General features: G+C 34.5%; 1 protein-coding gene across 1 annotated transcript in view; it reads right to left on the bottom strand.

The window, feature by feature from the left end:
- LOC101894265 (protein espinas) overlaps positions 1 to 25344 on the bottom strand; it is a 110924-nt gene that overhangs the window by 25790 nt on the left and 59790 nt on the right. Inside the window, exons 3-4 of the mRNA XM_011293514.3 lie at positions 5539 to 5652; positions 762 to 890 (exon numbers count right to left, since the gene is read on the bottom strand). Of these exons, the coding sequence (XP_011291816.3) occupies positions 762 to 890; positions 5539 to 5652 (243 nt within the window). The remainder of the gene's footprint in view (positions 1 to 761; positions 891 to 5538; positions 5653 to 25344) is intronic.

The raw sequence follows: 25344 nt of genomic DNA, 5'->3' as shown, positions 1-25344 counted from the left end.
ATCTTTATGAACAGTTCTTTTCATGAAGGCTTTCCAACTTTATTTACACTAAACGCCAATCAGCAGCCATTTCTATTGAATTATATAGCTAAAACACCCACAATACCTTAGGCGTATGAACATCAAAAGTTCAATGGACAGCCTTTCGGAAGGTGTAATAGTATCGACAGTCCTTCGCATTTAAACTTACAAGTCTACTATGGTTTATAGGATGTCTTTTGAAAGAGGTATGGTGTGACGACTTGTTCCTTTTACATAAGTATATGGTTTTAGTGTCATTGTTGCTTATTGCATAAATTATTTTGATCCAGTCGAAGAGGGGTCTTTCTCTAGAAAACTTGTCCTTCTGACATAGTTCCTTTAGTATTTGGCAAAATCAAGACTTTTCTTTTTGGGTCAACAAATATTTTATGCCATAACTCATAAGTAAAACAAATGGCGAAATGTTCTTTCCGAGTTTGGAAACAACTCTCGGTTTTTTGGATACCAAATTATTTTTTTGATATTCTAATATTTACATTTTTGGAATTGTATCCGTTTTAAATTAAAATAATAATCGCAATAAATCAGCATTAGTAATTCACATCATTAAAACCACTGTATGCAAACTTGAATGACAACGACACAAAAAAACAATTACCACTTAAGTTACATGCGTATTTAATTAAATAAATACACACATACATAAATTCAAGTCTTAATTAATGTTCATGTTTTTTACATTTTTGGAAAATCGGGTGAAAAGTGCATAAATTACTTACATTTTGGCAGGGACGTTCATCGGAGAGCAGTCGTACTGCGCCACGACCCAAAGCTTCACGTTTTCGTTGCGCCGAAAATATACGCAATTCTTTGCGTTCTTCATCGCTTAAGGAGTGGCAGTAGCGGACCTGTCGGATACAAAATGAAAAAGAAGAAAACAATTTAGTCAATTAAAATAGTCAACAAGTTTAAGAGTGTTTTCAGCGACAGCTAAACTGGCAAAGAAAAGCCTAATTTAAATTGTTTTCCCACGTCAAGTGATTAATGGGAAATCTATAAAGCCGCCTCATTCAATGTATCGGATTCTAATCATAAATTCTACAACATTGTCGCATTTCCTTCTGAGAATTATAAGTACAAGATCGTTGATGTTAATGTGCGCATGATTTAGTTGCTGTGATGTAAAAATGAAACAAACCTTTTTTCTCAAACATATGACCTAGTTTTTTTATAGGTTTCCTGCTCTACAAGTTCCATGAAGCTGATTAGTTGGTGAAAAACATGCAATTTACAGTCTTGTTGAGCTCATAAATAGTTACGCACATGCGTAAATAATTACCAGCTATACGATTGCACAATTTGTTTGCATACATTTTAAATGCAATGGGAAAATTTTGAAAATTAATGGTAAATAATGTAGGAGGAAGAAAAAACTTTCATGCCACAATTTTTCTGGTAACATGTTAGGTTAATTATCCTATAATTTTAAGCATTAGGAAACTTAAGCAAAGAACATTAAATTGCACGAACTAAAATCATCAAGAATATATTTACTGTATGGAGATCCGACGAATATCGTTATACCCTCAACCAAATTGTTATAGAGGGTATGCCTCATCGAAATAACGATTTTAGAACCTAGCTATCTTTCTGTCGCAATACGTTCCAGGAAAATTGGAGTCGATCTAGATATTTTCGACCGTCCGTCTATTTGGTAGTATGCACGATTTCTCTCAAAGACAGTATTACTTGATACTTTGTAATATTTTTGTCAATCTTATTTCGAGTTCGGATATAGAAAAGATTCACCCTTCTACTTCTGTTACCTGATCCACAAAAGGTTAACATTTTCAATGGAAATAATTTACTTTATATAAAACCATTTGATTTTTTTAGACTTTGCACATCTTAATATTTGAATAGAATAAATCTGTCCTCTCCCTTTGGGATAAATATACCTTTTATAATATGCTAAACAATTCGGTATTTTCTTCAAACTTCGCACATCTCTATATTACCACAACCATATATCATGCACCTACTCCCCGGTGGGTCAAAATTTTGAATAATAATGATATACCGTTACGTTTATTGGACCTTGTGTTTTATCGGTCCAATTCTTCTGATACCTCCCCAACAAAGGCTAAAAACCTAACAAAAGGTCGTAATTTTGAATAATAATAATAATTTTTTGAATAATATATAAAATTTATAAAAAAAATATAGTGTCATATTGAGCGAATGGAGTACCCAATATTGTTCACACTTGGCACATCGTAATATTTAGGTCAGACCTCGGACAGGCGCGAAAATAGACAATTTAGGTTCAACGCCACAAAATTTTGGAAAAAAAAACCTGACATATAGGGTAAGTGTACCAGTAGTCGGCACTTTTAGGATTTTCGCGTTTTTAATCGCTCACCATTCTGAGTGGAACTTTTCAATTATTAAAAAGTTAATTTATTCAGATTTGAAATTGTGTATAGTTTTTGCAATAATAAATAAAGTTTTTATTAAATTTCATAAATTTATAGTTTTATTAAAACAATGCTTTTGTGCCAGTAGTCGGCACCACTTGCCAATTGTCGGTATTGCATGTTTCAACAGTTGGCATAATATTTTTTTTTGTAAGAATAATTAATAATAATAATAAATTAATTCATTAAAATATTTTTTTTTTGTTTAGTTAAACTGATTCGACATCTTTATTGTACTTTTCTTAAGAATATGGATTGTTGAGGACCTTCATAGACAAAAATTTAATTTTTATTAGAATAAATCATCTTTTCTTAGCGAAAGTGTACACAAAGATAGCTGACAATATATTTGAAAGTAAAAGAAGTAAACAAAATACATTTAGTTATAATAGTTTCATTTATTTGGGCTTAAAAATAAAAAGTGCCGACTACTAGGACATGCCGAACTTAGGCACTCTTACCCTATCTCAAATAAAATGAATCAGCTAGGTCGATATTTTGTTCGCGATTTTTTTTCTTTTTGAATTTTATTTATGCCTCCCCCGCAAAGGAGGCTACTCCGAAGGAGTGGGACAATATTTTACATTTCGTATCTGACATAAGACCGATATAAATATTTCAACGCGTCAGATTTTAACAATATAAACTATATTAAATAGGGTAAGTGTACCAGTAGTCGGCACTTTTAAGATTTTCGATTTTTCAATCTTTCAACATTCTGAGTGAAATTTTTCAATAGCAGAAAAATAAAGTCGTTTAGATTCCAAATTTTGTTTAGTTTTCGAAATAATAAACAAAAATTGAATTTGTTTTTATTAAATTGGCAAAATTTGCAATTTTCCTAAAATAGTACTTTTTTGCCAGTAGTCGGCACCCTTTTCCAATGCTCGGCATGTCTATTAGCCAGTAGTCGGTATATGGCATATCAGTAAAAAAATATTATTTTGTATGTTTCTCTATTTCAAATAGTATAAAACAATGCTATATTACTAATTCACAGTTTACTCCAGAATTTGAAATTAATTAAGTTTTTTAATAGTGTTTTATTTCATTATTTATAATTTAGAAAAGTTAGTCAAAAGGCACAAATAAAAGAAACTGCCGACTCAAAACAATTTATTTATTTGAGTAGTTTTTGGATTATTCTCAAGTTTTTGGTAAAATTGGTCCAAAATGATATTTTTCTGTTCCTAATGTCGGCATTAAATAATATAACAGAAAAATGCTTGATTTGTATGTTTTTAAGTTAAAAAGTTATCTTTAGACTCTTATTTACTATTATAAAATATTTCTGATTCCAAAGTATTAAATTTAATTTACTTAAATCGATTATTAAGTTGACGCCACCACTAATTTTTTCTTTACAAACAAGCACTATCACATGCGTTCTCTCGTAATAAATGATCGGAGCTCATTGTTTTTTTTTAAAGAAAGAGAGCAGAGAACACTGTTGACGTTTTTTGCAATTATCTAATTATTCGGTCAATTCTATTTAAGTTTAAATTTCAAATTTTTAAATTTATTTAAGTTTAAATTTGAAAACTGCCGACGACTGGGACATGCCGAACTCAGGCGCACTTACCCTATGATGTTTTTTTTTTTTTTTTTTTTTTTTTGAAAATGTTTAAATGTGCGTGAGGCACCATATATTTGTTCGAAGTGTTCCGTAGAATCTAAAATTGATTCAAAATAAAAATTTAGGGAAAACCGTAAACTAATTTCCAAATTTATGCCAATAATAAATTTATGCCAATAATAATATAAATAATGACCGATAAATTCCAAATTCACATCTCATAACCCTTTGACAGACAGCTACCGGAAGGACTAGACCCATAAACCCCAGATTTTGTGTTAGTAAAAATATTGTGATATGAAGGCATTGAAGAATCGGATACTTATTTCACATTTTATGAGAGTTATAATTATTCAAATTTTGACCCGTTGTGGTCGAGGTACTAGTGGGAGTGACCCCATATGTAATATCTTCACCCTAGATTATGTGTTCATTATAGGGATGTACCGAGTTTGAAAATAATCGGATATTCATTTCGCATTTTATGGGTTTCATCGTTATTCAAAATGTTAACCCAGGTATCAGAAGAAGTGGGTCCAGTTCTACCATTTTCGTAGCGGATCTTGTATTAGTAGAAATATTGGGACGTGTGAAATTTTTCTGCATTTTATGGGACTAAAAATTATTAAAAATTTTGACCATTTGTGGGGGTACTTCACGGAGCGTGTCGATATTGTTCATTTCACATAGCTCTGATACAAACATTGAGCTTTGCAAATTTGTTTACAGTAAATCATTTTCTTAGGATCAAAATTGCCGATTTCCGAACTCGATCTAAGGTAGACAGTAATTGTACGATGTACTAATTTTGGATCAAATCAGGTACTCCCTTCGAGAGTTATCGTGCACAGACAGACTAGACCTCTAGATTGACTCCAAATGCCCAGAAACCCGTTATGTATATGAGGTACGTTTAGACCGTATCAAATTATATATACCCTCCGTATCAAATTATGTATAGCCATATAAAAAAGACGTCAGAACATGCTTCTTTTTACAATTTGAAAGATGCTGATGTTGTTCATCTATTACATTAATTACGATTTCTCTGACTCCCAGTTGCCTTTGTTGGAATATTTTGTCTTACTTCGAGTATTCCCCAGCATGTTGAAGGGAAGAATAATAATGTTGTGATTATTTCTTTACTCAACCCAAGACGCGTTTCTAGAGTTTTCAGTTTATTGGTAAGAGAGTGGTTTAGAGGTAGATTTTCAAGAAACTAATTTAATGTAAATCAATGCTTTTAAATAGGGAGTTTTGACCATTAAATTCTTATTCTGAATCACTAAAGAAATTACGGCCCGTCTCATCTTATACGGGAGGCTGTGTCTGATTTTCTATTTTAATTAAAATCATAAGAATCGTGATGCTAACTTGACCCCAATCCTAACTTTCCCCGGTACACTATTTACAAATACAAGTAGTCAAAACCGATTAACCAAATATGATAATACTATTTAAGAGTTAAATTAAATTTAATTTCCCAAACACATCCACACTCACCTCATTGTCCTGTGGCGGCAGTTGATGTAGCAATTGTTTAATGCGATATTTTTCGCCTGGACTATTTACGTACGGCACCTTGTCGTCGGGTAATTGAGAGAAATACAAACGAACCTGGAAGTAAATTAAGAAAACGATCGGTAAATTAAATTGCCAAGACATGTTTGGGCATGCTGGTCGCATTAAAATAAATTGTTTCATAATGTTGCCATTTTAGGTGGCCTCTAATTCAACCCCAAAAAAGATATATTGCAAATTTTTCGAATTTATCATTGACAATTCGTTGGTTCGGTGGAATGGCTGTTGTCGAGTATCGAATATTTGTTGTGCCATTCGAAGTGGTCACCATAAACTAGCCATTTATTTGGCTGATTTGCTGGTCTACATGTTTTTGGTTGTTATTTTTGTCTGTCGCCGAGTCTGGCTGAGTTTGTCTGAGACTCAAAGTAATTTTTTTTTGTTTTTATTTTGGGGCCTTTGCACTGGAAAACTAAAATATTGTACTTTCACTCTCCTTCGAATCATGACAATTTGGTCAATTTCGATTAAAAACTAATGACGAGCCATGCATCATCCGGTATCACTGGTGGCAGTGCACCCAAATGACTTTTTGTGAGTGTGTGTGGAGTGAAGCGTTATCAACAGCTTTCGAATACAGCCGTTAGAAATGGTTACACTTTCTGTAGTGCCCTCCAGCTAGTTGGACTTTAGATAAGTTGATTTATATTTGGTGTGTGAGTGTGTGTCTGTCTGTGTCTATCCTTTATTGCCGTAACAAGTCTTTTATATTGCACCCTCCACGAACACCATCTCTGAAGGCAGTCGAGCCATCCTTTCATGGCTTCCAATAGTTTATTGTCGCGGCACTCATGCTGTGCTGTGCATCAGTACAAGTGGTGTTCAATTAGTTGCCATCACCAGCGCCACGACCATAGCCCATCATTAATAACGGGGCACAGTGTAAGATTTGGGAAAAACATCAGAGAAGGGAAAACTTGACTGAATGCCAATGGAATTATGTGGATAAATACGTAATAGGTATGATGGATATCTGTTTTCTGGGGATCGTTTTCGTAAAAGCTCTAAAGACTGTCATTTTCACATGTTAGAGGATATGCCAAGTACAGTTTAAATCAGCTCGTACTTGGATATACAGGGTGAGATGAAAAAACTGCAACCAACTTCAGATTGCCGACATCGGATTAAATTATACCAGTGACAGCTCATTATATTGTTTACAAGCGTACAAAAGCATTTTGTGAGAATTTTCCAGAAAAAAGTTATTCGTGATGGAATCTAAGCGTGATGGTGTGATTTCTTTATATTTGGCTGGAAACCCACAAGTGGCTATCGTTAGAGCACGCCAGCATTTAAATGTGAATAAATCTTTTATGTTTCGTACCATCGCTCGTTACCGTGGTACTGGTAGCGTAGCCCGACGTCAAGGAAGGGGACGGAAGAAAACAGCAACATCAGCAGAAATGGTTCGAAACGTAAAAAAGCGACTTGATCGAAACACGCGTCGCAGTGGCCGAAAAATGGCTCGTGAGCTGAACATATCGCAATATTCCATTTGGCAAATATTGAAAAATGAGTTCGAGGTAAAGCCTTTGAAATTCCAAAAAGTGCAAGAACATACGCCACAAGAGAAAGAAAATAGACTCAAAAGAGCTCCGATGAGAAAACATTCGTTGTCCAGCAGTTTGCAAATAAACAAACTGATCGTATTTACTTGCCAAAGAGGTCAGCTGAAAATGTGCATCTTCGGTTGGCCACTAGGACTCAAACGCCGGCCATGATAATGATGTGGGCCGCCATAACAGCCGATGGTCGCTCTCCGCTCGCATTAATCAACCGTGGCATCAGAATAAATGCGGAATATTACCGTGAAAATATTCTGGTGGGTGTATTTAAGCCTTGGGCAAGCAAACATTTTGGCCGCAGACCTTGAACATTCCAACAGGACTCAGCACCATCGCACTCAGCCACCAAGAATGGTTACAAAATGAGGTTCCTCGCTTCATTCCAGTGCAAAATGGCCATCAAAATCTCCGGATACCAATCCGTTGGACTATAGTGTCTGGAGTATTTTGGGAAGCAAGGCTGGCACTAAAAAAACCAAAGTGTCGATCAGCTCAAGCAAGCGCTTCGCTGGGAATGGACCAAAATACCGCAGAGCAACATTCGGGCAGCGTGTGACGGTTTCATTGGCATATTCGAACAAATTTTCTAAAATTTGATCATATTTCCGACATTTTTTGCTTCATTCAACAAAGTTCATGTAGGGAATCATATAGTTGGCCCCGCCCGACTTTTGGCATCGACATCTACATCTGACAAATAGAATATTTTGGATTACTAATGAAATGACTCAAATTACAAATGAAATATTTTGGCTTATAAATGAAACAATTCGAATTTTTTTTAGAGATAGACACATTTCGAAATGTGAACCCTACCGAATCAAAAATTCTTATGGAGTGGCTCAGCTATATTTACTATCCGACCTATTTCTCATATGAGCATTTAAACAGATTTACAGCAACAAATAAAGTTGGTCCTATCTTCCCCATTTTCATACTTTATTGCCCAATTTTCGTCGATTTTATCTTGACTGATGCCAACACTGTGCCAAGTCAATCTGCTCGCACAATACGTGCTGACTTGACCATAGATTTGAGATTTACTATACGTTTTTCGCCAATCTGTCCCCTTCCTCCCAAACGCCACAGACGACTTATTGTATATGTATGTGTGTGTCTATGTGTGTTTTGAAAATTTATTGCAGTTTTTCTGTGGTAAATGTTTTCGGTGGCCGGTGGAGAGTGGTGGTACGATGAACGGTGGTATTTTTTGGCTTGAGACACCAAAATCAAACTAGCTCCAGTTGTTTGTGGGTGGTGTACACAAATGAACAGAAATATGCGCTCATTGGCTCTTGCGGTATTGGTGATAGGGGGAGTCCTACAGTCAGTCACATTATTAATTGCACTTGCCGTTGCAAGTTACGGTTAGAAATATGTGCAAACTGTTTCAGGGTTTGTTTTTTTTTTTCTGTACGTTTCGTTTTTGAGAGATAAAACAGATTCCCACATACATCGGTGGCATCCACATATGTATGTACAACATTGGCTACATAACCGTTGTTGGTCAAAAAAAATGTTTATATGCGACTCGCCATAGCTTTTCAAACCGAACCGTACCGAACAAGCTGTACTCATTTCATTGCCCATACATGGCGCAGCTTAGGATTATTTTTGGGTGGGTCTGGTGATTAATAGAAAACTATAAGATTTAAAAAGCATTCAGGATACTTATGTTACGAGTTGATACGCCCGCTATCTGCGTCGTGATTAATTCAGCCAATACATAATGTGCAAAGTATCCATACAATGTTGGAGATCTAAATCGACAAGGTTTCCCGAATAGAAATTGTATAATTGCTAATTTGAAACTTTTTTCTTGGTTGCAGTAATGTCTGGGCAATTACAATATATCAAGAGAGTAGATTTTCGACACATGATAGGTGGGTCCTTATAATAACTTATCAAGTGAGTGGAATGATTAGGTATTGCTTTTTTAACATTATTGACAATCTTCGAAGTTTGTGTTAAATCCAGACTGTTTTAAACTGTGTAATTAACTTCAAAGAGATTAGGATAGGTAGAAGCCTCAGAAATAGAATACTGAAATAACGATTTCTCTCTGAAATTATGCAATGTGTTTTAATTGGAAAATGAATTCATTTTCTTTGGAAATTGAATAAAAATATTATTGGAAAAAGTACGATACAAAAATGATGGCTTAATATTGCGATTTATCAAAATAATCCATCCTGTAATTTAATCTAAATTTGCAAAAAAAAAAAAAAAACGATAGAATAAACCAGAGTACTCTGTTCGATTTCTGAAAAATTTTACTCTTACTCGAAAATGAGCTTTTTTTAGAGTCACAACGAAAATTCAGTATGTTCACTTTTTTGCTCTACTTCCAGGAGTGCTTGAGCTCGAGTTAGAGTAGAGAGATAAATTCGGAGGCATGACAATTATGCATAAAATTTAAGGCAGTTATTTAGATACAGAAAAGGCTTTGATTAAAATGGGGTGAACAACTATAGCTATATCCGAACCGACTTAATTTAACCTAATAAGACAAACGTAACATCGTTGGTTTATCATATACATTAAATTAGAGGGAAACATATACAGGGTTGAATAAAAAAAAACTGCAACAAAGTCAAACGCCATAATTTTTACATTTTTTTAAATTTTATTGAATGAAAGCAAAAAATGTCGGAAATAGCATCAAATTTTAGAATAAGTTTAGATTTGTTCGAATTGGTCACCTTTGGAACGAATTATGGCCTTCAAATGGCCAATGAAACTGTCACACGCTGACAGCGTGACCGTTGTGCCACTAAAGTATCAATTTTGCCACTTTTTTGGGCTTTAATACCTTTGTGCCCCTTTTTTATTTTGATCCTAAATGAGCCACTTTTTTGAATTTTGTGCCACTTTTTTATACCCTCCACCATAGTAGGAAGGGTATATTAAGTTTGTCATTCCGTTTGTAACACCTCGAAATTTACATTTTAGACCCCACAAAGTATATATATTCTTGCTCAGCATAAAATTCTACGTCGATTTATCAATGTCCGTCCGTCTGTCCGTCTGTGGAAATCACTCTAGCTTCCGAACGAAATGAAGTAAGTTGAAGTAAGTGCAGATCTGCATCTTCGTATAGCCCCCATATAACGGTATCCCCGATATTCGGCATTTGGATGATTTTAGCGACATTTTTTATCGGAATTGTTTCACACTTGGTATTTGAAGTTCGTAATAATTACTAAAGCATATGACAGGAGATTGTCTGTGTAGGTTCAGGTCTTCTTATAACCCCTATATAACGGTACCCCGATATTCGGTATTTTGATGATTTTAGCGACATTATTTACGGGAATTGTTTCAAATTCTGAACTTCGTAATGGATACTACAGCCTATGCCGGAAAATTGTCTGTACAGGTAGACGTTTTATAACCCCAATGCACCTCCCTATATTCGGGTTTTTATTTACTTTAGCTACATTATAAACAGATTTTTTTTTCAAGTTTCGCATTTAAATATTATAATAGTTTATGACAAAATTTGCCTATGCAGGTCCACGTCGTCGTATAGACTCTAATATACGGCTACATTCGGTATTTTTAAGATTTTAACAGAATTTTTACCAGATTTTATTATTATTATTATTATTATTATTATTATTATTATTATTATTATTATTATTATTATTGTTATTATTATTATTATTATTTTTTTTTTGTGAAAATTGCCAAATTTTTACCACATTGTGAAGGGTATTCAAAGTTCGAACTTACAACTTTTTTACTTGTTTTAAATAAAATGTGAAATAAATTGTGCCACTTTCTGTGCCACCATTTAAAGTGATATGTGCCACTTTTTTTAAGAAATGTTACTTTTTGTAATACTTTTTGAAAATTTCCAGCGGTCACACTTCACACTGACCGAAAGTTGCTCTGCGGTATTTTGGCCTATTTCCAGCGAAGCGCTTGTTTGAGGTGATCGACGCTTTGGTATTCTCCAGACACAATGGTCCAACGGATTGGTATCCGGAGATTTTGGTGGCAATTGCGCGCTGGAAGTGAAGCGAGGAACCTCATTTTGTAACCATTCTGCGGCCAAAATGTTTTCGTGCTTTAATACACCCTCCAGAATATTTTCGCGATAACATTCGGCATTTATTCTAATGCCACGGTCAATTAAAACGAGCGGAAAGCGACCATCGACCAACCGAAGGTGCACATTTTCAGCTGACCTCTTTGGCAAGTAAACACGATCATTTCGTTTGTTTACAAACTGCTGAACAACGAATGTTTTCTCATCGGAGAAAACCAAATTCGGCAGTTCACCACTTTCGGCCAAGCGAAGCAACTCTTTAGCTCTTTTCAGTCTATTTTCTTTCCGTTGCAGTGTAACTTCTTGCACTTTTTGGAATTTCAATGGCCGAATGGAATATTGCGATTTGTTCAGCTCGAAAGCCATTTTTCGGCCACTGCGACGCGTGTTTCGATCAAGTCGCTTCTCTAATTTTCGAACCATTTCTGCTGATGTTACTGTTTTCTTTCCTCCACTTCCTTGACGTCGGGCTACGCTACCAGTATCACGGTAACGAGCGATGGTACGAGACACAAAAGATTTATTCACATTTAAATGCTGGTGTGCTCTAACGAAAACCACTTGTGGTTTTCCAGTCAAATATAAAGCAATCACACTATCACGCTTGAATTCCATCACGAATATTTTTTTTTTTTTTTTTTTTTTGTAGAAAATTCTTACCAAAATGCTTTTGTTTGTAAACAATATAATGAGCAGTCACTGGAATAATTTTAACAACTGTCGGACGAGTGGCTTAAAAATGACAGTAGTCTGTAGTGGGTTGCAGTTTTTTTTTCATCTCACCCTGTATTTGTTTGGCCCAAGGACGAACTCTATTGAAATTGGGGATAATCGGATCAGATTTAAATATAGCTCGCATATATCTTCAACCGAATTCGGGTTAATTGTATATCAAATGCCCAATATACGTCCAAATGACCTGAATTCAGTCTATGAAATGTCTCCGACAAATTTTGTGAAAATCGATTCAGAATTGGAGTGCCTCCCATATATTAGTTTCCTCTGAAACCAAACTATATCTGCTCTAAAGCCAATTGTTAATAGGTGGTATGATATACTTCAAATAAATTCTATTGTTACTGGAGCTCTACTACATATTCATAGTTGTGTAGGATATCATATAGTCGGCACCGCCCGACTTTTGACTTTTCCTTACTTGCTATCCTTTCGTTTACTGATTTCCAAATTATCTCAATTAACATTGCAAAACGTATTTACCTACCAAAAAGTTTTAAGTGGAATTGAATAATAATATATTGGCAATTTTAATAGCCAAATTACATTTGTGATTGGCTACTGGTAACGAAAAATACGCATTCCGTCATATTAATTTGCGACCTGTCATGTTAGCATCATTATTTCGCTAACGTTCAATACATTACAATAGTTGGATTAACATAGCCCAGCCTGGGTCATAAATTATAAGTTTCACTTGAGTTAACCCATGGGCATGATGTTAAAAGCTTTTGCAATTGATCATTAATATTTGGTCAAAATCGCTGGCCCACAGTTCAGTCTGATGTTTATTGCCCATTAAACACCGCACCGCACCACCTTAACTTTGTTCACTCAGGCATTAAATCAGCAACATCATCGACGAACAACACTTCCATGTGGCCACTTATTCACTCGCTCCATCCAACCATCCATTCAAGCGCAACTTTAAAATTCACTCTACCACAAAACAGATGCTTCCGTATTTTCAGACATTCAATGAAAATGGTACATTGTTTTCCAGGGAATTTCATGGTTTTTGGATTTGGATGTGGATTTGTTGCGGGGACGTGTAAAAATGTCTGTTCATTAGAGAGACAAATTAAAATTGTAACTATTTTGTCCATTCGCATGTTACGTTTTGTTTCTTTTTTTTGTGCCTCAAAACCGCATACATCAAACTTCATTTCGATGTCGGTTGTCGGTTTTTTTAAACAATTTCCCAACATGGATTTTGATCTGTCCGGCTATGCCGATGTCTAAAGGCGAAAGCATGTTTAATTGCATTTCTTGCCGTTTACGGTCATTTCAATCAATCAATAATTACTAATGGCTTTGGGGGCAAGAGAAAGAAGGAGGTACCATTAACAAATATTAGCTTCCACAGCCGGTTCGTATTTTTGAACGAAATACTTAAGACAGTGCATGCTGCATTAGTTCCACAGCAATTAGACAAATTTTAGAAAATTATGGGTCAAAGTTGTTTCAGCATTTCGATTGAAATATTTTTGTATTATTACCTAATGATAGGCTCACTGAAATTGTATTTTCCTACCTTTGTAATTTCCTTGGTTTTTGGCGAAAACTAGGTCCTTTATGTATACTAATGGATTACTTATTATATAATCAGTTTTCTTGCTCTGCGATATAAAAACCCCATTAAGTGAATACTGCTAGGTAACCAATTTGTGTAAATTACGAAAGAAATCTATAATTAGCTTTTTATAGTTTAATCTAAAGATATAGATCTAGAAAAAAGTAGTGATATGCAGAAATATAAAATATGATACGCAGATAACAGTCCGGCAAATAGAAGGAAGAGGAGTTTTCTTTAAAAAGTGCCAGGGTTTCTATTTCCCACATATGCCTCTTCTTCGAGATAAATATGTTAGAACCTTGACTCTTGGAAAATCCGTTTCATAATATTTAGAATGAATACAGCGATTCTGTCTGTTAGTCCATCTATCTATCTGCCTGGGTGGCTGTTGCGTACAAGATGGTCTACTAATGTTTTCCCTAACAGAGTGTAGTAAAACTTCTATTTATAATAAAAACGAAACCTTTATAAGAACTTAACAGATGGACGGATATTATATTGATATTTGGGTTTCGCTCTTGGACAGTTCTTTCACCAAGCTTGTTCAATGACCTCGGACGGCGGGAGCCATTACATCTAGCTACAGTCGGTTTTTGGGTGGGGGTTGTCCTTGGTTCATCGAAACACATGTTGTCTACAGCAATATTTTAGACTCCCTATTGGTATGAATTAAGAGAAAATTAATGATAAATGACTATCGTTTAAAAAAAAAATACCCCTTGATAATCATGGTGATTTTGTTTCGGATTTGTGCATTTTAACAGGATCTCGGATGGTAAGAGATCAGCGCTTTTCCTGCCCCCCCTAGCCAATGTCCTGTTAGCGCTAAGATTCAGGACCCCAAATGTTCTTTACACTGGCCACACACTACCACATAGTAGAAAACACTTAAGTTATTTTACCAATTCATAATGTATTCTAATTTATTGTTCAATTCATGATATTAAAATATACGCTAATCATTATTTAAATAATGTAGTTATTATTAGGTTTTTTTAATATAGGTATACCTTGAAATAAATATTCCAAGAAGAGAGAAACAAATAATAATAAAAAAAATAACAATAAAAAAATAATTCATTATTTGAAAAAAAAAACCTATTTGGAATTTTTAAACAATGTAGCATAAAGTGGTAACCCTTCAAAATAATCTTTTGGTTATTGCTGCATGATGTAAAGATCAAAGCAAAAAAAATAAATTTACCAACAACTACTAGGTTTATTGATACATGAAGTAAGCGACAATTATTTCAATTGTTATTTTTTTCTTCTTCTTTCAATTTCTCAATAGATTCTTTGGGAATTTAAAACAACAACATTAATAAAACTAAAGAGAGAGCAAAAAAAAAACTAGATCACTACATGCTATTCATTTGTGTTCTTTCGTAATTATGCATTGGCAATGTTTGATTGTTAGTCGATAATGATAATTACCGTGTACTCACCAGCTCATGCAAATTTCTTGAAGGCCTTCATGAAGTTCGATGATGGTTGTCCAGTTTTAATGAAGTTCGACGGTTAATGGATGCTAATGATGGATGATAATGATGATAACGAAATTACATGTGGGTGATCATAGTTTACGGAATGCTCATTAAGGTTGTTGTTGCTGCTGCACTTAACATTAAGATTATTAGGTTATCATTTTTTTTCATCAGTAGAAATTTGCCTTTTTTTTTTTAAATCATTCTAAGTGATTCATTATTACATTATTTTTTTAAACATTTTAGGAAACATTTATCAGTATTGAAATTACTATTTGAAAGAATTGATTTTTAATTGTAATTATTTTGAAACAAAAATATGAAAGGTTACGTACTATATGATAATATTAAGACGAAGTTCAAAAAAAATAATTCATGCTTAAGCAAAGAAAAATTTTAATATACAAAATTTAGAGAAATTTACAATGTCATTAATTAATATATTATTTAATTATTGATATCATTCGAGATATTAATAATTAACATATGCTAATTTCAGATTCAGGTATTTTATAAAAAAAGACAAAATTTGCAGGTAATTTCACAAAGCATTCATTAATGAGCTAGTTTCTATGAGGCTTTTTCGGCCACCATGGTCGATTCTTATGTATTGGACAGCGTGGGATAGAAGTACTGTTCAAAATTCCGTGTTTAATCTCCTTAAGGTAATGATCCTTGGAAGAAATATGTTCCCCTCCACTCTTTATGGAACCGGTAGGTGTTTATTGGATGACTTAATGGCACTCGGTATTTGGGGTTTCAAAGAGTGGAGTATGGAAAAATGCAAATGTTACACGGATCAAGAAAAATTGCGGCTTTTTAGGAGATTATTTCAGTATCGGGGTATATCTGGAATTATTTTACCACTTCTTTAATGCACTGGGAGGCTTTGCACGATTTCGGTAGTGGCCGTGGCAGCACGTGTATGGTAAATTTATTGATGTAAATGGTACTTTCTTTATGTGTACTAAATTATTAAAAACTTTTATTGAAAATTTTTGCACTCTGATGATGTAGCAAATGTTTGATTATTTTAACGATCAAATTGATTTTTTCTGCTTACAACGTCTGTACTCTTTGCGAGGTTTAAGAAAAAGGAAGTTTTATTCTGTCAATTATTTGTTCAATACCTCTGTCGGAATGAGAGAATGAAGAATTGAAATCGATAACAAATTAATGAATAATGAGCAAAAGCGTAAAAAACTAATCGTTGAAGCCAACAATAAGGGTTGCCAACGAGCTAGTGCCGAAAAAGGTTTACACAGTACGCTAGTGGAATTATTATATGTTAAATTACATACGATACAATTCACTTTCCTTTATAATTTTTATTCCAATTTTTTTTTTTTTCAAAAACAAATTGTTTAAATCTATTGGTGCTATGTGGTTAGTAAGAATAAGTCTTAGCGTTCACATTACAAACCGAGTAATATTTTCCTAATAGGAAGCAATATTAATCGGAGGGGGAAGTACATCAAAACTAAGGACGAATGTCCTTGGCGTGGAAAGTGCCTATTTCTTTTCCGCTCAAATCTTCCAATATATAATAGTTTGTGCCAACTTTCTCTTTTATTCTTGCCTTAAGAAACAGTGGAGAAAACTTAGAGTTAAATGCTTTTTCAGCGCTGCTTTGAGAGAAGTTACGTCTAAAAATTTCTTGACCAATTTCGAAAGAAATAGGTCGAGCTCTAAGATTGTATTGGTGCTGGTAACGATTATATGCTTTGACCATATTTTTACGAACATTCTGTCTGATGAGTTGAAGCTCATCGTCACGAGAAACAACGTTTGCCGGTTCATCCAACATTTTCAAGTTTCGCAGAAGTTTATATGTAGATCCGTGTGTTATCATATCAAACCCAAATAGGGAGTGATACGGAGACATTTGAATGGATTGATGTAAAGAATTTCTGAGGGCGCAACTTATGGAACTCAAATTTTCGTCCCATTGCCCGTGGTCTTCTTTTAAAAAGGATCTTATACCTGCTAATATTGAACGATTTACTCGCTCCGAAGCATTCGCTTGGGGCGAGTAGAAGGCCGTGTATGTATGTTGAATCCCGAATGAAGTCAAAAACGCATTAAAGGAATTTGATTTAAATTGTGATCCATTGTCACTCACTAATACTTCTGGGACACCATACATATGAAATATTTGTTGTAAAAGGAAATCTTCTATTTTAGATGAGGTAAACGATCTTAAGGGACATAACCAATGAAATTTAGACATATGATCCAAAACGATCAATATGCCTATATTTCCTTTCCTGCTACGAGGATATGGACCTAACAAATCAACATATAGTCGTTGGAATGGACGCTCAGAAGTTATCTGATTACTCATTTCGGGTTTCAATATCTGGTTAGTAGACTTTGTGGTCTTACAAATTTCACATAATTTTATGAAGTTTTTAACATCTTTAACGAGCCCTGGCCAAAAGAAACTCCGCCTTATCAAATCAAGAGTCTTTTGGATGCCACCATGACAAGCAGTTGACGAGTTATGAAATCTGGATATAACAGAGGGACGAAGATTCAAAGGGATCCATAGTTTCCAGGATTTTTCCTCCTGATCTTCATCTCCCGTATAGTGCTCAGTTCTTATATATACAAAATTATCGGATATTTTGATATCAGGATATTTAGCTTCGTTACCACGAACTTTTTCTTTGAGGGATATATAGTCTTGGTCGCAAAAATGAGGTGAATTTAAGTCAATTTCTGGTTCTGAAATAGTGATAGCTGAGATTTCCTCACAATAAATCCTGGATAAAGCATCCGGTACTACATTTTCTTTTCCCTTCCGGTGACTAAAGCTGAACTTATACCCCTGCAGTTTAAAAACCCAGCGGGCTAGTCTACCTGTGAGGTCTTGTTGTCTCATCAACCACAACAAGCTTGAGTGGTCGGTTATGACCTCGAACTCTTGAAGTTCTACATAACATCGGAATTTTTTTATTGCTTCCACAACTGCCAAACATTCTCTTTCAGTGACGCTATAATTTCTTTGTGATGAGTTGAGCTTTTTGGACATATAGGCTATGGGCCTTTCGTCACCATTCTCATCCAATTGGACGAGAATCGCACCAATGCCGTAATCGCTCGCGTCACAATGGATAAAGAATTTTTTGGAGAAGTCGGGGTTAAGTAGAATTGGGGCCGATGTCAAGTGTTGTTTTATTTCCCTGAAAGCCCTATCAGCTTCTTCAGTCCAAACAAATTTTTTCTTGGTTGACAAAAGCTCGGTAATAGGGAAAACCTTTGTTGAGAAATTTTGGATAAATCTACGATACCAGCCAGATAAGCCCAAAAAACCTCGAACTTGTTTCAAATTCTTAGGGATTGGCCACGACAAAATAGACTCTATTTTGTCGGGATCTGTTTTTAGGCCCCCGTGTCCGATAACAAACCCTAAGTATTTAACTTCGGTAACACAGAAGTTACTTTTCGAGACGTTAATGGTGAGGTTGGCCTTTCTGAACTGGTCCGCTATTCTAACAAGTACAGCTAAGTGTGTAGGAAAATCTTCAGAAACCACGATGAGATCGTCAAGATATCCAAACACACAATGTCTCAGATCAGCGGGAATCAATTCGTCCATGAGACGACACATTGTCTGAGGGGCATTGCACAGTCCAAATGGCATGACCACAAACTGGTAAAGGGGTCTACCAGGGACTGTGAATGCCGTCAGAGGTTTGGATCGATCGGCTAAGCCGATCTGCCAAAATGCGTCTTTCAAATCGATCTTTGATATTAGATTGGCTTTGGGTAAACGGGCAAATATTCCTTCAATGCTGGGAATGGGATATGCGTCTTTTTTAGTCACTGTATTTAGCTTTCTAGCATCTAAGCACAGACGGACTTTATTTGGCTTTACAACTAATCGCATGGGAGAGCTCCATGGCGATGTTGACGGTTCAATGACTCCTAAGGATAGCATTCTATCTATCTCTTGATACATTAATTGCTCCACTGCTGGAGAAACGGGATAAAACCTTTGCTTGATCGGTTTGGCATCGCTAACATCGATCTCATGTTTTATAAGGCTAGTTCTTCCTAAGCCATGCTTTTCAAAGTTAGGAAATAAAGCTTTGACTGCTTCTAACTGTAAGGTTTCGGACGGAGTCAATGGATATTGTTGAACAATTTCATTCTTAACGGACAAAACAGAATTAGGAACGGACGAAAAATCGGAATTTAAAGCAGACAGACTAGTGATGTCGGACATTTTGTTATTTTCAGACGGAAAAAATCCAAACCTAATATTAGACGTTGACTTAAAGTAGGAACAATCAATATTCGTAGCTTTTTTACCAGATTTTTAAAACACACATGTACGTTTAGGAAGCCTAGAACTTTTTGGAGTTGTCCATCAGCGGTTTTTACGCTGGATTTGAAAACTTTAAACTCATTAAATTTTGAAAAGTTGTGTAGAGCCAAATCTGAACCAATGCATGTGACATTTGCTCCCGTATCTAAAAGGCCATGTTCTTCAAAATTTAAGAATGAAACTTTTGCATATAAACGCTTGTCTGTGGAGTTGCACGAAATCGACGAGATTAGATATTTTGAGGTGACCTTACGCCGCTTGTAATATAAACGAAGTCTAAGTGTAGATCTTCTTGGTTTGAATACATTGTAAGACAAAGCTGCAATTTCGAAGATTTCTTGTCTTTTCCGTATATATTCCGAGAGCCTTTGATGATAATGCCGAAGCGGAAATAGGTTGATATGTCTGGGTAAATTTTGGATGGGATTGGGTCTTTTTAATATTTCAATTGGACATTTGTTGGTGCTGGAAGGTTGAGCAGTAGTATAAGTTATACTACTGTCTTCAATTATGGGTTTTTTGATGCATTGCACAAATTTTGGTTATATGTTCCATGAAGTTTCTTTGTGGTACATTTCAAACAGTTTGGTTTATATATGTTTCTAGCACCACAGCCATAACAAAACACAGATCTGTCTTTCAGGCAATCCTCCCAAAAGTGACCTGGTTCTTGACAGTTCCAACACTTCACATTGTGTGGACCATGCGCCACTGCATCAACAGAAACACTTGTTTTTTCCGGATCCAAATTGTCAATAAAGTTTTCAAAATGTTCTACTTCTGATACATATCTCTTAGGATAACTATTATTAGTCGATTTATTTGACAGATGACGACGACATGTCTCATCGTTGAGAAGATTCTCCCTCATCTGTATTAATTTCCTCAAGTGAGCTATTGACAATATTGGAACATATAAAAGTTCATGTCGTATATCTGGGCGTAAGTTTCTTTTTATGATTTCAATTAGTTCAATATCAGGGATTTGGGAACTTAACCGATCGAGTATCGTGCATATAGAATCGTAAAACGATTCGAAACTTTCACCGGGCTTCTGCTTCCTATTGCGAAGTTCTTCTCGGATATCAGCATCGGAACGAAAATCTTTGTATTGATAGCGAATGGCGATGCAAAAGTCTTCCCAAATCGCAGAGGGTACTTGTTTGCGATAACGCCAAAACCATTCCCTAGCTTTACCTGACAAAAGAATATTTAAGTTCTTACATATGACTGTATAATCTCCTTCAAAATTATCGGCTGCTAGAGATTTAACCCTGTAAAGGAACTCATCTACATCTAGTCCTTGGGTCGAGCCATCAAACTGGAGATTCCAGTTCCTTATAATAGAAGGAATCTTGTCGGAGGATAAAGAAGAGTTGAAATTTGGAGTAGAACTTCGCGAAGTATGTGGTTGGTCAGTACTAGTTGGATGGTTATTATTTGTGTTGGAAACACAGTTGTTAAGGTTCATATTTCGTAGAAGTTTACTGATACCTGATTCGATCATACGATTTATGATATCATAATCTATATTATTCGAGTTATGGGTGACGTCTGTTCTTTGTGGAGTTCTTGGATTGAAACTTGGAACATGAGATCTATTCGAACTAGGTTCGCCAATAGTATTGTCTTCGGCAGTCATTGTGGAATTCTCATATATATCCGGGAGAAGTAATTGATTTGAATCAAATTGGGCGTTTCGAGCTGAACTTCTCGTATTATATTGTTTGGCTAACGCGCCTCTTTTCTTTCCCCGATAGGAGTTAGACTTTTGTCTTTGAAATTCTTGAGAAGTGTTTTGAACCTCATAAGATTCATTCTGCAAAAGTTGCAGAGGTTCATTCTGGGGGTTCATAGAACGCAGTTCTGATAATTCGAATGGACGTTTACAAGTGGGACATTCACTTGTGCTAGCAAGGTATTTTTCTATACAGTTTCGGTGAAATGAGTGATGACATTGTGCAATATACATACACTCTTGATTTTCTAATGAATTTTCATTGCAAATTGTACAAATAAAATTTACTTCATTTGTCCCAGAAGTTGGAAGAGGGGGTGTTCTGGCCATAGCCATATTTCTAAGGATTAATGAGTATAACAAAATACGTGGGATAAAATATATTTATAGTTTTTTTTTTTTATAAAAAAATCTTATCAAATTTTTAGTTTTCGTACTTTCAGTGGGTGTGGACCAGTATATTGTGAGAAATGAATGCACCAGAAAATTTATATATGGGTGTGCAAATTAAGAATTAGTTTTTCTATTTTAGGAACAAACCGAATGGTATAATTACTTTTCTCAAGATCTGTCATTTATTTGACATTTCATAGCATTCAGCTAATGTAATGTATTCCAAATAAATTCAGTTTTCGATACCTAAGCTCACTAAAATGTCTAAAATATCCTTAAGATGGACTTAAATTTCATGAAATCTAAAATATATAGTAGATTGCGAAGCCTAGAAATTCATCAATGATACTTAATGGTCGATGTATTCGAGTAAAACTCAAACAACCGAAATTCCTAAAAAGGTCAATTGGAGTATTCTAAGTTTTGCAATCCATATATATCCCAGACTTAGGGCTATTGCATTGGAATGTAAATGAAAAAGGATGGAAAATTATAACTTTTGGGGAAAAGCACGTAAATGCATCGTACTTGGCCCCACGTTGGGCGCCATTTCTGTAGAAAAACTTCTATTTATAATAAAAACGAAACCTTTATAAGAACTTAACAGATGGACGGATATTATATTGATATTTGGGTTTCGCTCTTGGACAGTTCTTTCACCAAGCTTGTTCAATGACCTCGGACGGCGGGAGCCATTACATCTAGCTACAGTCGGTTTTTGGGTGGGGGTTGTCCTTGGTTCATCGAAACACATGTTGTCTACAGCAATATTTTAGACTCCCTATTGGTATGAATTAAGAGAAAATTAATGATAAATGACTATCGTTTAAAAAAAAAATACCCCTTGATAATCATGGTGATTTTGTTTCGGATTTGTGCATTTTAACAGGATCTCGGATGGTAAGAGATCAGCGCTTTTCCTGCCCCCCCCCCCCTAGCCAATGTCCTGTTAGCGCTAAGATTCAGGACCCCAAATGTTCTTTACACTGGCCACACACTACCACATAGTAGAAAACACTTAAGTTATTTTACCAATTCATAATGTATTCTAATTTATTGTTCAATTCATGATATTAAAATATACGCTAATCATTATTTAAATAATGTAGTTATTATTAGGTTTTTTTAATATAGGTATACCTTGAAATAAATATTCCAAGAAGAGAGAAACAAATAATAATAAAAAAAATAACAATAAAAAAATAATTCATTATTTGAAAAAAAAAAACCTATTTTGGAATTTTTAAACAATGTAGCATAAAGTGGTAACCCTTCAAAATAATCTTTTGGTTATTGCTGCATGATGTAAAGATCAAAGCAAAAAAAATAAATTTACCAACAACTACTAGGTTTATTGATACATGAAGTAAGCGACAATTATTTCAATTGTTATTTTTTTCTTCTTCTTTCAATTTCTCAATAGATTCTTTGGGAATTTAAAACAACAACATTAATAAAACTAAAGAGAGAGCAAAAAAAAAAAAACTAGATCACTACATGCTATTCATTTGTGTTCTTTCGTAATTATGCATTGGCAATGTTTGATTGTTAGTCGATAATGATAATTACCGTGTACTCACCAGCTCATGCAAATTTCTTGAAGGCCTTCATGAAGTTCGATGATGGTTGTCCAGTTTTAATGAAGTTCGACGGTTAATGGATGCTAATGATGGATGATAATGATGATAACGAAATTACATGTGGGTGATCATAGTTTACGGAATGCTCATTAAGGTTGTTGTTGCTGCTGCACTTAACATTAAGATTATTAGGTTATCATTTTTTTTCATCAGTAGAAATTTGCCTTTTTTTTTTTTAAATCATTCTAAGTGATTCATTATTACATTATTTTTTTAAACATTTTAGGAAACATTTATCAGTATTGAAATTACTATTTGAAAGAATTGATTTTTAATTGTAATTATTTTGAAACAAAAATATGAAAGGTTACGTACTATATGATAATATTAAGACGAAGTTCAAAAAAAATAATTCATGCTTAAGCAAAGAAAAATTTTAATATACAAAATTTAGAGAAATTTACAATGTCATTAATTAATATATTATTTAATTATTGATATCATTCGAGATATTAATAATTAACATATGCTAATTTCAGATTCAGGTATTTTATAAAAAAAAGACAAAATTTGCAGGTAATTTCACAAAGCATTCATTAATGAGCTAGTTTCTATGAGGCTTTTTCGGCCACCATGGTCGATTCTTATGTATTGGACAGCGTGGGATAGAAGTACTGTTCAAAATTCCGTGTTTAATCTCCTTAAGGTAATGATCCTTGGAAGAAATATGTTCCCCTCCACTCTTTATGGAACCGGTAGGTGTTTATTGGATGACTTAATGGCACTCGGTATTTGGGGTTTCAAAGAGTGGAGTATGGAAAAATGCAAATGTTACACGGATCAAGAAAAATTGCGGCTTTTTTGGAGATTATTTCAGTATCGGGGTATATATCTGGAATTATTTTACCACTTCTTTAATGCACTGGGAGGCTTTGCACGATTTCGGTAGTGGCCGTGGCAGCACGTGTATGGTAAATTTATTGATGTAAATGGTACTTTCTTTATGTGTACTAAATTATTAAAAACTTTTATTGAAAATTTTTGCACTCTGATGATGTAGCAAATGTTTGATTATTTTAACGATCAAATTGATTTTTTCTGCTTACAACGTCTGTACTCTTTGCGAGGTTTAAGAAAAAGGAAGTTTTATTCTGTCAATTATTTGTTCAATACCTCTGTCGGAATGAGAGAATGAAGAATTGAAATCGATAACAAATTAATGAATAATGAGCAAAAGCGTAAAAAACTAATCGTTGAAGCCAACAATAAGGGTTGCAAACGAGCTAGTGCCGAAAAAGGTTTACACAGTACGCTAGTGGAATTATTATATGTTAAATTACATACGATACAATTCACTTTCCTTTATAATTTTTATTCCAATTTTTTTTTTTCAAAAACAAATTGTTTAAAGCTATTGGTGCTATGTGGTTAGTAAGAATAAGTCTTAGCGTTCACATTACAAGAGGTTTAAAATATCAGAGAATATTATACAATTCTTATATATGGAAGGGAGTCTCCGCTTTAGTCCAAATTTAATACCCGATAATATTTGTATCAGAATATTGGAAAAAGAGTTCTACAATTTTAGTGATAGTTATGATTATAATAATACTTCCTATAACTCGAATTTGTTAAAACTACGCAAATTCCAATCTTTGCCTGTTTTGGATCGGGGATGTTCTGGTTTACGCTTCTAGTACCCATTCAAACACGATCGACACGAGCCACCTCCCAGAATTTTTTAAATGACCTTCTGGTTAAAAATCATGCGCTTTTAAAAACATATTTTTAGCTCTCCTGAGGAAAATTAAAGACATTCCACGAATTGGAAATCCTAAACGATCATTCTTCGCCAAGAAATATCGTGATGATATTATTAAAACACAAAATCGTGATTTTTTCAGAGTTATATCGTAATCTGAATCGATTTGCAGAGTTTTTGTGTTTTTTGTGACCTCTCGTACCAACTATCATTGCAACAGACTGAAAACGCTGACTTCAATAAAAAGTCGGAGGAAACATATGTGGGAGCTATGGTTATACCTTATCCAATAAGGTCTATGCTTATAAAACTTTTCGAGTTCTGGCGGATTTCTTTCGTGATCCAAAACATCAATAATTTTGACACATCTCCGAACCATATTTTTTTCTTGGGGGACGGACCCAGATACTCTGATATTTGGAAATATTATAGTGTCAAGTATATTTGGCACAAAATGGGGCCTTTTTCGAGTTTTGGGGAATGTTTTTATAAAATCCGGATCCAAAAT

The sequence above is a fragment of the Musca domestica genome, unplaced genomic scaffold (assembly GCF_030504385.1).
Source record: "Musca domestica strain aabys unplaced genomic scaffold, Musca_domestica.polishedcontigs.V.1.1 17, whole genome shotgun sequence".
NCBI classification, from domain to species: domain Eukaryota; kingdom Metazoa; phylum Arthropoda; class Insecta; order Diptera; family Muscidae; genus Musca; species Musca domestica.
The sequence above is the reverse complement of the archived record's forward strand: the minus strand, read 5'-3'. Positions and strand labels throughout refer to the sequence as shown.